The sequence below is a fragment of the Gymnogyps californianus genome, chromosome 19 (assembly GCF_018139145.2).
Source record: "Gymnogyps californianus isolate 813 chromosome 19, ASM1813914v2, whole genome shotgun sequence".
Lineage (NCBI taxonomy): Eukaryota > Metazoa > Chordata > Aves > Accipitriformes > Cathartidae > Gymnogyps > Gymnogyps californianus.
Window position 1 is genome coordinate 7,188,837 of NC_059489.1, and position 13,713 is coordinate 7,202,549.

General features: G+C 49.7%; 2 protein-coding genes across 2 annotated transcripts; one reads left to right on the forward strand and one right to left on the reverse strand.

Annotated features, from left to right (window-relative positions):
- The first annotated feature begins 2,911 nt into the window (after positions 1–2,911).
- LRRC59 (leucine rich repeat containing 59) lies at positions 2,912–7,272 on the forward strand. Its single transcript, XM_050908392.1, has 7 exons — positions 2,912–3,039; positions 3,447–3,506; positions 4,032–4,190; positions 4,510–4,614; positions 5,221–5,293; positions 5,765–5,938; positions 6,480–7,272. Exons 1-7 carry the CDS (start codon positions 2,935–2,937, stop codon positions 6,722–6,724), a joined length of 921 nt encoding a protein of 306 aa, XP_050764349.1. The 5' UTR covers positions 2,912–2,934; the 3' UTR covers positions 6,725–7,272.
- Positions 7,273–8,903: 1,631 nt separating this feature from the next.
- On the reverse strand, positions 8,904–13,602 carry EME1 (essential meiotic structure-specific endonuclease 1). The gene is made up of 9 exons (XM_050908449.1): positions 12,891–13,602; positions 12,680–12,807; positions 12,395–12,487; positions 11,835–11,956; positions 11,670–11,678; positions 11,459–11,585; positions 10,807–10,922; positions 9,745–9,934; positions 8,904–9,382 (listed from the first exon to the last, which is right to left on the reverse strand). The coding sequence occupies exons 1-9, from the start codon at positions 13,600–13,602 to the stop codon at positions 9,206–9,208; spliced, it is 1,674 nt and encodes a 557-aa protein (XP_050764406.1). The 3' UTR covers positions 8,904–9,205.
- Positions 13,603–13,713: the final 111 nt, after the last annotated feature.

Here is a 13,713-nt window from a genome sequence, read left to right on the forward strand (position 1 = left end):
CTGAAGGAGAAGAGGTGACACCACGCATCATTCCCCGCGTAAAATGACTGACAGCCTTTCCGGGCATTGCCTACAGCAATGGCCAAAAGCTAATTAATCTTCGTGAAAGGGCTGGGGTATAAATCTGAGCCCAGAAAATGGTCTGTCTTTTAAATACCATACGGGCATTAACCAAACAGTGCTATCAGTGCTGGCCTGAGGCGTGGGCTGTTTCTGGCTCAGCCACTGACCTGCTGGGTGATCGCTGGCTGCCGTTTTGCAGCTCTGCCCAGGTGGAAGCTGGAGTTCAGCGTGTCTGGACGCAGTGTGTCTGTACCACATCAAGCACAATGGTGCTGATGAACAAGGGCATCAATATTGGCCTCAGAACAGTGAATCTCAGACACCAAAGGCATAAATGTGCTCGTAACACAGCCGCGTAGTGAAATACCGACTGCAACCACACCTCCGGTGTTAGATACTTGGTTTTAGAAGCAGGAAGGATTTTGCCCAATGTGCATCTTGTTCACAAGGAGTTTGTTTGGTGGCAGCAGTGACAGTGTTTTCTTTGGTAGGGGAAGGGAGATTTTTGTCTTTGAAACGTGAAAAATTGGCCATGGCTGCAGAGGGGACACTGGGTGAGGCAGGCCGGAGATCTGCCGAGGGTCTGGGAATGGTCTCCAGGTCCTGGCTGGCGTGGCCAGCTCATGCCTCCAGGGCCACAGTAAGGATCGTTAGATCAGGATTAGATTGACAGTGCTCATCCCGCTCCTCTCAGCAGTTCCTGCTCCCTTCTCCTTGCTAATGTTCTTGCAGCCTTCCTCTAGCAGAGTGTGCAAATGCGCCCCATGTTACCGTTTGTCTGTCTCACGGAGGTCTGAAGTCTTTTTAGACCTGCACAGGAGCTCTATTTACGTGTCAGTCCCACTGAAATCAGTAACTAGGTGAGTTTATGCATTTCCGCAGACGATGTAAGGCTGTATGACATTCGTGGCCAGAAGTTATCCTTTCACCGCTTCAGCACAGCACAGAGCAATTATCTTTGGCTGTACTTCAGGAGCATCAAAGTGTGCTCGGTGTTGTATAACCACAGAGAAGAAAAAAAAAAAAGTCTGGGATCCAAACCCCCTCGCCTTTAAGAAATAAAAATAAAGCTGACTTTCAGTTTGATCTTCCCACATTCTGATCACTAGCCTGCAGGGTGAATCCCGGTTAGGTATTAAAGCAAGAATTATGCAGAAGTTAATGTGACCTTGACATTTGGGTACATTTATTTGAGACTGTCAAAGCAAAGGCAGCCTGAACCAGCAACACTTCATACACCATTGGGTAAGGCATCATGTCTTTCTAATGAAGATTTAAAAATCTGCCTTCAAGTTAATCACAAACAAGCAGGTAGGTTTTGTAACTCATCGACACCCTCGTTTCCTTCCACTAACACCCAAAGGCTCTTGGGCTCGTGTAAACCCAGAAGCGCAGATTTCGGTCTCTGCAGCACTGCACGGACAAAGGCCTTTTCCCGAGACACAGAGGGTCTTGCTCGGGTCCCCCCAAAGCCCCTCCGGGTTTCGCCCTCGGGAGCAGGACTGTACGTGGTGCCTCCCAGCTGGGGAAGGGAGCAGGGGGCTGTGCAGCCCCACGGCACCTCACGCGAGTCCCTCGCTGCCTCGGGGTAACGCCGGGCTCAGGCAATCGGTTGCCTCCCTTGGTGTCCGTGCTGGGAGATCTGACAAGGTGAGGTTTCCCCACCCATCCCTGGAGCAGGTCGTCCTCTGGCCCTTCCTTGCCCTCCATTGTTGTGAAAAGCTGAGGGACCAGAGAAGTTCTTGCACAACGGGACCTCTCTTTTCTCAAATGAGGCCTCTGTAATTCCAGCTCACCTTTGGAGGAACAGTAACCTGCTCCAAGAAACTTCTCTAATCTCCTGGCCGAGAGCGCATGAACCTCAGGCAGATTTTGTTACGCTTTCTACGGGGCAAATCCTTCTCTGCTGTTTCGGGGTGCCTTTGCTCAGAGACCCCTGTGGTCTCGGTTACCTCTGTGCTGAGCTAATGCCCATCTCTGGGTGTTGGAAGAGACCTACCGGCAACTTAAAAATCTAACCGAAGCACCCACGGGGTAGATGTGCTGGAGTAGTTACAACATCTTTGCAAGGTCCTGTACCTCACGATTTGCATAGGGGTCAGGAAGTTCAAGGTTAGTACTCGCTGTAATCCCATTACCAGGTAATACTAATTGCGCTCTGCCCCAGGCTCCTTTTCTCTTTCCCTTTCTCCACAGCGGGTCGGTCGAGACAAGCGAGCGCTCTGCTCGTGCAGCACCGGAGCCTTCGGGTCAAAGCAGGAACGTTCATTGCGCGTTCCTCCCCGTGAAGAGAGACATCTTGGGGTAACAGCCCAAGAAAAAGGGGATTCACTGCTCTCGTTACGGAGCCTGCGAAGAGCTTGAAGCCGCAGTGTCTGCCGTGGTGAAACGCGGTACAGATCACTCGGTTTCTGTGTTCAGATTGCGATTATTAGTCGTTAAACGGTCGGTTTTCCGTGGGGCGGTGTGTGACGGGTGATACGACTGGATGTAAACCTCACCAGCCGGTGGGGCCGGGCTGAGAGATCTCCTTCCCTTCGTGGGGCCGTTCCACGCAGCAGGTCACAGACCAGGCGCTGAACTTGTGACAGCCTGGCGCGGGGGCAGAGGAAAGGCTGGCTGCGGGGTAACCCCGAAGCGGTGCCGGTGCCGGTGTCCCGGGGGCGGCGGGTTGCGTTCTTCCTCTCCGCTCCGCCGGCGGGGGGCACTCCGGGCCGGCAGGGGGCGCGCTCGGCCCCGCGGCGGACGGCTGGCGGGCCCCGCGCGGACGTGGACGCGGAAGTGGGTGGCGGGGGCCGCGCCGAGCCGCTCTCGCCCGCCAGCACCCCACTCGTTCTCGGCTCTCGGAGGACCCCGGCGGTGCCGGCGGCCATGTCGCGGGGCGGTGGGAAGGGGCCGAGCCTGAAGGACAAGCTGGACGGTAACGAGCTGGACCTGAGCCTCTGCGACCTGAACGAGGTGCCGGTCCGGGAGCTGGTGAGCGTCCGGCCCGCGGGCCGCCCGGCGGGGACGGGGCCGAAACCCCGGGGACCGGCTCTACCGGCTCGGTCCCTGGGAAGGGGCTGCGCGGGGGAGCCAGATGTGTGCGGGGGAGCCAGATGTGCTGGAGGTGTTTGTGAGCTGGCCTGCAGGTATTTAAAACAGCAGAGAGGAGGGTTTCATGTGGTGCTGGGTGAGCAGCTGCCGCTGCTCACATCTATTTCAGGATAAGTACTGCCTTTAGACCCAGAAATCAATCAAGATATGACGTGACCTCGGTGGCAGCCGCGGGGGGATGGACGGACTGACGCGGGAGAAACCGCAGAGGCTGAAGCAAAACTAGCAGGTGTCAGAAGGGTACGGGTGTCCCTCGATGCTGATTTAGTGCTTTGCTTCTCTTTCAGGCCGCTCTTCCAAAAGCCACTATATTGGATTTGTCCTGTAACAACCTCATTTCCTTGCCGGTAAGGTGCTAGAGAGCCTTTGTGGGAATGAGTCTGCTGGGAAATATTTAGGAAAGATAGCTAGCGCTTCAGTAAAGGTTCACCAGGAGGTTTGGAACTGGCACTTCCCTCGTCCTGGGGTGGCTGAACGACTCTGCTGTCAGTGCCGGGCCAGTACTGGTGGTGGTTTTGGCTGAGGCAGGAGAGAGAAAAGGGTTCCACTGCGTGGAGATTGCAGTATCTTCCTGCCAGAGGATCCCCACGTGAATACAGACCCGTTTCATCAGCAGTGGAGACCCGGGCTTGTTTCTGTTGTATTGCCCTACATCACCTTGTCAGTCTGTCTGTCTTATCTGTCCCACCGTTTTCCACCTCCATCTTCCGAGCCAAAGGAGGAAAGTGATTTTCCTCCATCACGGTTCTGTAGTAAGTTAAGGATTTGTGGCTTATGTAAGGTGCAGGCTATCTCCACATACTCCCCGCTGAGGTTCCTCCAGAAAGGTGCTGACAAGGTTTTTCTGGGTTTTGTTTATGTTTGGGTTTTAGTCAGACTTCTGCAGTTTGATGCATCTGGTGAAACTGGATTTGAGTAAAAATCGGCTTCAACAGCTGCCCTTGGACTTTGGCCGCCTGGTCAATCTGCAGCACCTGGACCTTCTGAACAACCGTTTAGTCACCCTGCCAGTCAGCTTTGCACAGCTCAAGGTAAAACTGTTTGCTGGGCAGTTACGTAAAGCTTTGGGATGCAGCCCAGGGTCTTGTGATCCTTCTCAAGTTGATTTCTCTGGTAAAGCATCCGTCCTGCTGACTGCCCATTCCAAAATTCAGCTGGCTCTGCACCGCAGCTCACTGGCAATTATCTCACATCTATTGAAAACATCTCTGCTCAAGCTCTCTGCTTGCCTTCCGTACCTGTTTCATTCATGTGAAGACTAAGTAGTTCTTTGCTTCTGCTTTGGATCTCTCAAATAATTGCAAGACTACTGTGCTCTTACAGCCTCCTCTTTATTGTTCCTTTCTGCAGAACCTGAAGTGGCTGGATCTGAAGGACAATCCCCTGGATCCTGTCCTGGCTAAAGTAGCAGGAGACTGTCTGGATGAGAAGCAGTGTAAACAGGCTGCTGTCAAGGTAAGAAATCTGCTTTTATTCTTTTTCCCTACTTGGCTTTGTCAGCAGTGGTTCTTCCTCTTTTTGCTTAGCAAGCTGGGCGGCTGCAGCAGCAGTTTGAAGTTTCTTCAGCCAGTGAGGTGCAGGTTCACTGCACTGACTTCACTGCTTTGGTGCCTGTAGAGAGCAAACACTGAGCTGAGTAGGATTCTCTTCCATCAGTGGAGTTAAAAGAGAGGACTAAAAGCTGGTTGCCAAGAAAGTGGAGGCATAATCAGACAAAATAATCCGTGTCTAGGCTTATAGTCCAGAGTACAAAAACCCCTGGAGAAGTTCTGGCAAACTGTAGGCTCCGGTAAACAGAAGTGTTCTGTGATCCTCTGTATCGGCTAGTACCAGTTTGCCACGTTTGTTTTTTTAACGGAAAGATCTGTTTCTTAACCGCAAAGATTCATGCGGGAAGGCGCGAGCTCTCTTTCTCTTCAGAGCCGTACCTGTCGGGGGAAGTCAGGGTTGGTGGCCAGCCCCAGCCGACTGTCCTCAGCTACGCTCCAGCTGTTCTGTTGTGAACTGACTGTGCAGCGAGCCTCCTGCAGAGCCCTCAGGTTGTTTTCTTGGACCTTGAAGGTACTGCAGCACATGAAAGCGATCCAGTCTGAGCAGGATCGACAACGGCAACGGAAGCTCCAAGCAGAGCGAGGTAAGAACAAAGAGCCCTCACGTGCTGTCTGCTGAGGACTGGTCTTGATCTCTCTTACACACCAGAACATATTGATGGCCATCTAACAAATACTTGTAACTGTCAAAATCCTGAGGACTCTGGGAGTAGAAGGGTAGAAGGGCTGGAGGGAGAAAGATAGCGGGGGATAACTCTGCGATTTCTTGCCTGACGAATAGTTAGATCTCTAGATGGAATGTGCTGTACGTTACCTATAAAAAATATGAAAGACGAGCACAGGATTTATTTTAAGGGAAGCCTAACTCTGAGGGAGCAAAATGCAAGGTATGTAATATTAAAAAAAAAAACCCAACAAAAAAACAAAGATAAAAAAAGAGGATAGTTATTTGATTGGTTTCCTCATTCCAACTGGGAACAGATAAGGAGGTAATAAGGAAGAAGGCAATAACAACCCTTTAAATAAAACGAAAAAACCTTCCTATTAATCCCCAGAAATGGAGAAGAAGCGTGAAGCAGAACAGCGAGCAAAGGAGGCTCAAGAGAGGGAACTGAGGAAGCGAGAGAAGGCGGAAGAAAAGGAACGCAGAAGACGGGAGTATGATGCTCAGAAAGCGGCAAAACAGGAGATGGAAAAGAAAACTAAAAAAGAAACCGTGCAGACCCGAAGTAAGTAGTATCCATTTTGGGTGGGATTGCATCAGATTTCATCTTCATCACATTTTGAAGCTGCCAGATTTGCTTTTACGCAGCCCAGGTACTGGGAGACGGTGGGAGTGGGGGGGAACCTGTAGGACTTTTCATAAGCTCTGCTGCTGTGCCCTTTTCCCCTTCCTCTGTGTTCCCGATGAACTGCTGTGCTACAAGATTCAGAAAGTTCTTCAACTGTTGCTAAGGAGAACTTCCCTCCACTCATTTCTTTTTAAGTGTACTGAACTATGTGTGCAAAACCAGATCTTGTGCAACACGGAGGTGCTTTACACCCTCTTCACTGCTGCCCGTGAAACTAAATCTGAAACTTTTCATCCTAAACAGTTAGATCCTGCGCATCTACTTATTAATCAGAGTTAAGTGATGAAAATTCATGACAAAAGACAACCGCAGCACAGGCTGAAGTATTTTACCTGAACGGCTTGTTTCTGAATGTAGACTCTTGAAGATATTTGATTAATTCCTCGCGTTCTCCGTCTTGTAAATGTTCTCGTTACAGAGCCCGCCTCCAGTTCTCGTCCCCCTCAGCCACCCCGGCACAAGCACTCCTGGTCGCGGTCGGTGCTGAGGGTCCTGCTCTTCGTGCTGCTGTGCGTCCTCTGTACTTTGGCCGCCTGCAAGCTGACAGAGCTGCAACGTCAACCCCTGTGCATCAGCGTGAACACTCTCTACGAGGACGTGTTAGCCGCTCTGCAAAACCACAAAACCCTGCAAAATATGCTACAACAGAACTCGCAGCCGTGACTCCTGGACGGGCACTTGCTTCGTCAGCATCTCCCTCCACCATCTACGCAGCCAGAATTCCTATGGAATTGTGTTCTGATGAAACTGCTTTTAATCAGTCAGCATTGGTTTGCTGGTCCACTCCACACAGAGCAGAGTTATTGTTCAGATCATCTTTGCTGTGCATGTTTCGCAGTTGGCCTGTAACTCCCATTATTTGCCCAAGATAACCTAAACTTGTTAACGCCTCTTACCTCCAAGGGATGTTTACCTAGATTGTGAGATGCAGGAAGCTGCCAATCTATAGGAGTGGAAAAAAACCAGCCCTTGCGTTATCTAGGTAGCTATAGCTCTACCCTGGAGGTAGAAGGTTTTTAGTACATATCCATTCCTTGCTGTCATTTCTATTCGTGCTAATAATTGGCGATACGGCTGTATGGGAATAACATATTAAGGCCTACTCCAGGACCAATGACAAGGGGGTAGGATGGCTGTGCATCCGTATGTTGGAGCGAAGAAGCTGATGTACTATTGAAAGGAGCTGAAAATTTTCAATACAACAGTTTTCGCAGCAATTTGTCTGAACTGGATGTTTATGTTGCTAATGCAGTGTTAATTTTAATTAGGTATTTTAGAAACAGCCAAAAATGATTTCTGACTACATTTATTTTAACCAGCTAGTGCCAACAAAGCGGCTGCAGCTTAGGAAGGGCTTCTGGCCAGTCTGCAGGCAGGTTTTGTGTCTGCAACGAGAGGGGGGTGTCCGAGACGGATGGACAGACAGACAGCGGGCAAGTTGAGCGCCTGTCGCCGGCTGCGCCAGCGGCACGCAGCACTGGGTGGCACTGTGGCAGCATCGCCCGCTGAGGGAGGCAGGCAGAAAAGGGCTTCGCCTCGGGGCCGTTGGGAAGGCTGGGAGGTTTGGCGGTTTGCACCTAGAGAAGAAAACTCGCAGCGCGAAGGCCTGTGAATTACTTATCGTTTCCTTACAGAGAAAACCAAACAGAAGTTTGTCATATCCTTAAGGGCTTTGTAGTACTAAACCGAAGCGTACGCATAATGTTAAGTGCAGGTTTCAGAGAATATCTACGCTAGACTCCACCGAGACATACTACATTAGTCACCAGAATCGCTCCCTCTCTTCAAATACCTGGGATTATTGCTGATAAGAGCAGTGCCATGAGGAAATAATCTATAGCATTTCATACCAAGGTCGTCATCGAAGCAGTAAGCCTTCCCCTTTTTGTAACCTAATGATAAGACTGTGGGTCCCCGAGGAGCACACCGAAAAAAGCGACAGCATGAATATCAGATAGAAGGAAGGAAGGGCTGCCTATCTCTGGCTTAGCAGTACGTGTGTTTTCTAAGATTCCTTGAAACGGCTTTAGGCTTTGCTTTTGGTATCTTAACTCATCACATTCTTTAAAAGGTCCTTGCTTGCTATCCAGAAATGTTCTGAATAACAGCAAACAACATTCAAAGCGACATCTCCTCTCTGCAGACATTCCTGCCAGCGTCTGGCAGGAGTCTGCTGCTTTCCCATCTAGGAGAGCGCTGCTTAAGTTCGCAAATGCCAGGCTAATAAGATTTATCAGTTCAGGTCAGAAGCGCGCCACTGGCCAGGCAAGGGCTCCTGCTGAATGCCTGAGGCTAGCCTAACGGGCGGGTATTTTGTCATTCGAGGCAGCACGGTTCCAAAGGGTAGCTTCCGCACACTGGATGCAGTTTAATTCACTCTCGGCGCTCATCTCGGTAAGTGCTGCTGGCGCGAAAGACCTCGGCTGTCCTTGTGTGCACACAAGTGCTCGCGGCTTCGTGGACAGGCGAGCATGTTCCCCAATCTAATTAAAAGAAAGCTTTTTCTGCCAACTGTTTAGACCTCATAATTGCAGCGCATATAATCAGATTTCAAGACCCTCTATAGATTAAGCCGTCTGGAGACTGAATCAGGGCAGTCTAAATTTATATCTGAAAATTAGTCTTACTCATTCCCATCTGCCACAGCGGAAAACCAAGTGTCTATTTTGTGAGGTAAAGTTCTTCCACCTCACTAGAGCAGGTGCTGGGGGGCAGCACCACGTCGCTTTAGCATTAGGATTTTTCACACTGGAGAGAGAAGATAACTACTTGCAGTTTAGGACAGCAGTAGAAAGCATTCCTTTCAACAGATGACATACCTGTCTATGTTCAAGACGGCATGTTAAGAAGCAAAGATTATTATTATTCAAAATTATTTATTTTCTAGGAAGATAAATAAAAGGAACTATCAGTACTATAAGCCGTGTCCAACTCATGTTCTTATGGAAGTTGTTCACCATCCTTCTTGTGTAAACTCCAGCCATTCAGCAATTTTATCCAACCATCTTCTGCTACAACGAAGGCTAAATGTGTTTTAAGTCTTTAAACTAGGATCAATGACTCTATTTGTTATCTAAGCACTTCTTCCCAGAAGGAAGCTGAATACTTAAACCAGGCAAACAGTAAAATCCTCATTCCCTGGGGCTACCCAGTGAAATCCAAACAGAGATCAGGATCGTGGGAAGTCATCTGCAGATAGATTCGTCGGGAGAGTTCTGGTCCGATCCGCCGGGAGGTGGCTGTCACACCATCACCGCGGTGCACAGGGATGTTAGCCAGCATGTTTTCTCGCTCCTGCTCCAAGGAGCATCTGCTATAGGCCTAAAAGCAACACAAAGGAACAACGGTATCATCCATTTGCATCCATTGCTCAAAAAAATAATCAAAGCTATGCACCTGTGACTGCTCTACTCTTTCACAATGTACGCTCATTTTTCAGCAGGTCTCTCCCCCGATCTCATTTGTGAGCTTACAGGCTGATGCAGAACCAATACTGCTCCCTCAGTAGTCTGCTGTGCAAAGCCAAAGCAATGGGTGCCAAGGAATCGGTTCCTTCACTACCTTACTAAACAGCTCATACAGAATCGTCGTGTCAAATTTAATACCAACTAAATGATTTCTTCCACTCCTTATGTTAGCTGGCTGTCCGCACACAGTACTTGGTATTCCTGAGGCATCCTCACCTGGTTCAGAAGCTGAGGAGAAGGGTACGCAGACACAATAGCCTCAGCCATCTCGAGGCTGACCCGGTTAAATTGTTGTATCTGCCTCTTCCAAACTTCCAAGAGACCCTTTCCGGAACGATCCACCTTCACCCCTCCGCACCACCCCTTCTCTAAGTAGAAAGGGAACCCTGTCTTCTCTCGCTCTCGCCTAGGGAGAACAAAGGATGGGAAAGAAAATGAGACAATGAGGCTATGAAGAAAATCCTATCCCTGCATCTGTTGTCACATAGCCAGAGAGAGAAGACAGAGAGCCATTTCTCACTCCGTGCTGTTATAGACGCCGTTGGTATCAAAGTAAATGCTAAAAATTTGACCCTATTTTCTTTACATGCATTACCAATTTCCTTGTTTAAGACCCAGATTTCCTACTGAAAAAGAAACAATCCTGTACTTGGGAGCAATCCTGGTGCAAGCCAACACACATACAAAGTGGTAAACAAGAATTCACTTTCTGACTGTCAACCATAATAAAACACTTTTACATGTCATTTTTAACGACATCTCATCTCTTCTCAGGGCTGAGATGTAAAATACAGCACCTGCTGTGATAGGAATGCTAGGATTGTGTGAGACCGCACAAGATGGCTTTCTTAGCTATCGCTATGCAAGATGCTGCCGTCTTTCCTTATCAATGGAAACACCTAAATGGTTCATTCTCAGTAACGTCTCTCTTGGTTACATACTGAAGACGAAAAGCTGGTGCTGTAAAAGCCCAACCCTGCTTGCATTCCCTTCCCACTCCTAAAATCAGACTGAGAACAAGACCTTTGCTTTATGTCAAGTGAGACTGCAATGTGCACCCAGGGTCTGTCCTCACCCCTGCCCAGGCAGGACATCGGTTTCCAAGAACTAACCCTGTGCTGAAGCAGCTGCATTAGCAGCTGCTCTGTGTCGCCTGCTCCTTTAAAAATCATTATACTCTGTTGTACTGAAGTGCAGCCGCGTACCTGCTATTCCCTCCCAGTAACTGTAAAGTGCAGCCTCTCCAAAGATATGACCAAACCTCATCTGCTTACTCACTTGAACGGTGCTTCAGCTACAGCTTTTGTGAACATAGTGGCAAACTCTCCAAGCTCCTCCCAGCTCTCAAAAAAGCTGACTTGGACTTGTTTGCTCAGCTGCAGATCCACCAAGGCCTGTAAACACCATTGGAAACAACAAATGGAACAATTAATCTTCTCACATCAAACCCCACTCTTGTCTGAAACAAAAAAGCGTCACAACTTCTTGCTATAGGACAAGAACATCCACTCTCTCCCCATTTTGGGAACAGTTAATTTAAGGCACAGAAGTATTTAGGGGCAGCCTGTCTCCTGCCGGTTAGTATCAGTTTAGCGCCATTTCAGCTGACGCAGCTCCTCAGTGGCAGGCTCTCGTTACACAGAGGCCACCCAGCCCAGGGCAGCACTGATGTGCTTTGCCAGCAGGTCACGAAGGGCGAGAGATGCTGAGACTGACATCAGAAGCAAGGTGAACGAGACACGTCAGTCCGTGGGAGAGCAGGTACGTACCTGAGCAGTGGGGAACTGAACCCAAAGAGTTCCGTCCACCGACACATGGACTAACGAAGGCTGAATCCCCCCGTCCAAGAAAGTGTGCGATTGGGTCAAATGTTCAAACAATGGCAGACAACAAGAGATGATGGCTGCATGCCTGTTTTAAAGGTACTCACTTCTTCCACGTCCATTCTGGTTATCTCCAGGCCAGAATCCTTAACTTTCCTTTTTCTCTGTTTTCCCTGTTCCTCTTCTTGGTTTCCACTCATTGCTGCCTGTTGCAGTCTCTTTCTTGACTGAATTCTGAGAGATCAAAGAAGAGTAAAGTAAGACTGGGAGTTCAAGCTCTTCCCCAGGTATTTCCCATTGGTCCCTGTAGTGACAGGCTGGATGGACCTTTGCTTCTGTTTCTATATAACAAATAGCGGAGCAGTTCTGGGTGGGAATACCTCTTATGCTCCAGTCTTTGCTACAAGGAATTAATGTAAACATCTATGGCATTTTTCAAGGCCAGAGACAACACAGAAACATTTGGAGGGAAAAAAGTTTAACCTGAAATAATTTTCTACTTCAACTACTGCCAGTGCCAGAATTTTCCCAGGCATTTTCTCCATCACATGAGCTACATAGCTCTGTAGGGTCTCCTTCTGTCCTTCTGTACAGCCCTGGGCCTCCTGCAAAGATCAATGGAAAAAAGGAGTTAAACCATTCTGAGGTACATATGCAAGGGCAGCAACCTACGGCTCTGATTCTGCAGCTGGGTCTGCAGATGAAAAAGTCTGTTCACACCGCTCTTCAGGGGCATGCAGGCAATACTTGATCTGGTATAAAGTTATGGCAGAAAGAAATAAAAAATAAACCCACTTGATCTGACAATGTTACCTCTTCAAAAATCTGTGAAAAATTGTAACTAGGAAAGAAAGCTTGCCAGAAGCTTGCATTACGCAACCCTAGTGGTTTTGATCCATTAATGGCTTCTAAAACCAGATTTCTGGTTTACTGAAACCATGGCTCCATCCCACATCAAAATCTTCCTGCTGTGAAGAGAGATGACAAACACCACCCTTACAGCAAGGCACGTTCGAGAGCACAAAAGTCATAAGCACTCTCACTTGTTTGTAGTTGTGAACCATGGACAAAAACTCCTCCAAGCGAAGCAGAACCAGGACATTTGGTTCTTCTGTCCATTCATCTCCTTCTTCCATCTGTCCAGATATGAAAACAAACAGCCAGACCAAAAGTCTGTTTATAATTCACTCAAACCGGTGTTCCCACTCAGACCTCTGAGGCAGGGAGAAGATTAGAGGGTGTTTACTTGGGTGGCTAAACGCAATTACTAATGAGTGCAAATAACAGAGGAAGAAAAGGGCAAGAACATTGAGATTTTGCTCGCACACCTGAAATGACACAGTCTTTCTCCTCCAGGTGATGCTGCAGGGAACAGCCTGATTCTCAACCACACAGGAGTAATTCGCAGCTTGCAAAGCACTAAGGATCTGTCCACCACCTTCTACCTGCAAGAGAACTGAAATCGGTGCATGGGTCAGGCCTCCACAGAGAGGAGACAACAGTCAGTATAAGGCAGATGCAGGCTGTGAGGACAAGTACCTGGATCTAGCACCACTGTTATGTATTTCTGGCACTCCCCTGGTCGCTGAGCTTTCAGCATCTTGGCAAGGGCCCTCTTCCTCTCTTTTTCCAGCTCCTGCTGCCTCCTCCGTGCTTCTCGCTCCTTCCTCCTCTGCCACGCAGCCTGGCAGATTGCCTGCTTTTCCTTCTGACTATATTTTGGCTTCTTGGGAGTGGGGGATGTTTCTGGGCTTGCTCCGTTTACCAGGGGCCTACTAGGCTGGCCTGTGGAGTCAGACTGAGAGGCTGGCAGCGGGCACAAGGAGGGCCTCTCAACACCTCGCGTGCAATTCTGGCTGCCACACGACACATCTCCAGACGACACCAGGGCTTCCTGCGGCCCTCCGCTGCCAGGTGCCAACAGGTCATCGCCAGCACAAAGGCCAGCTCTCCCTGCTGCATCCCCACCGCCCGGCTGGAGGGGCTCAAAAGCCGCCTCCCTCTTTGCTTCCACCCTCCTCTTGATCCTCTCAGCCAGAGGGACGACCTCCACCTCCTCTTCTTCGCTCCCACTGCTCACCACCACAACCACCCCTGCCGCTCTCCCCGGCTTGGGAGCGGGAGATGAGGACCGCCGGCAGCTCAACTCGCCGGCCGGTGGCGGCGACGATGCAGAGGGCTGCAACAGGGAGGCTAAGGTAGGCAGCTCCTCCTCATCGCTCTCCTCAGACCTCGGCTCGCTCTCCGCCATCCCGCTTTCCCCTGAGGAGAAAAGGAGGGAAGAGCGCGACCGGCGCCCGCTAAGGGGAAGCTCGCGCGAGTGGCGGTTGGTCCAAACGCGCGCGCGGCTGGCGGCGGTTGG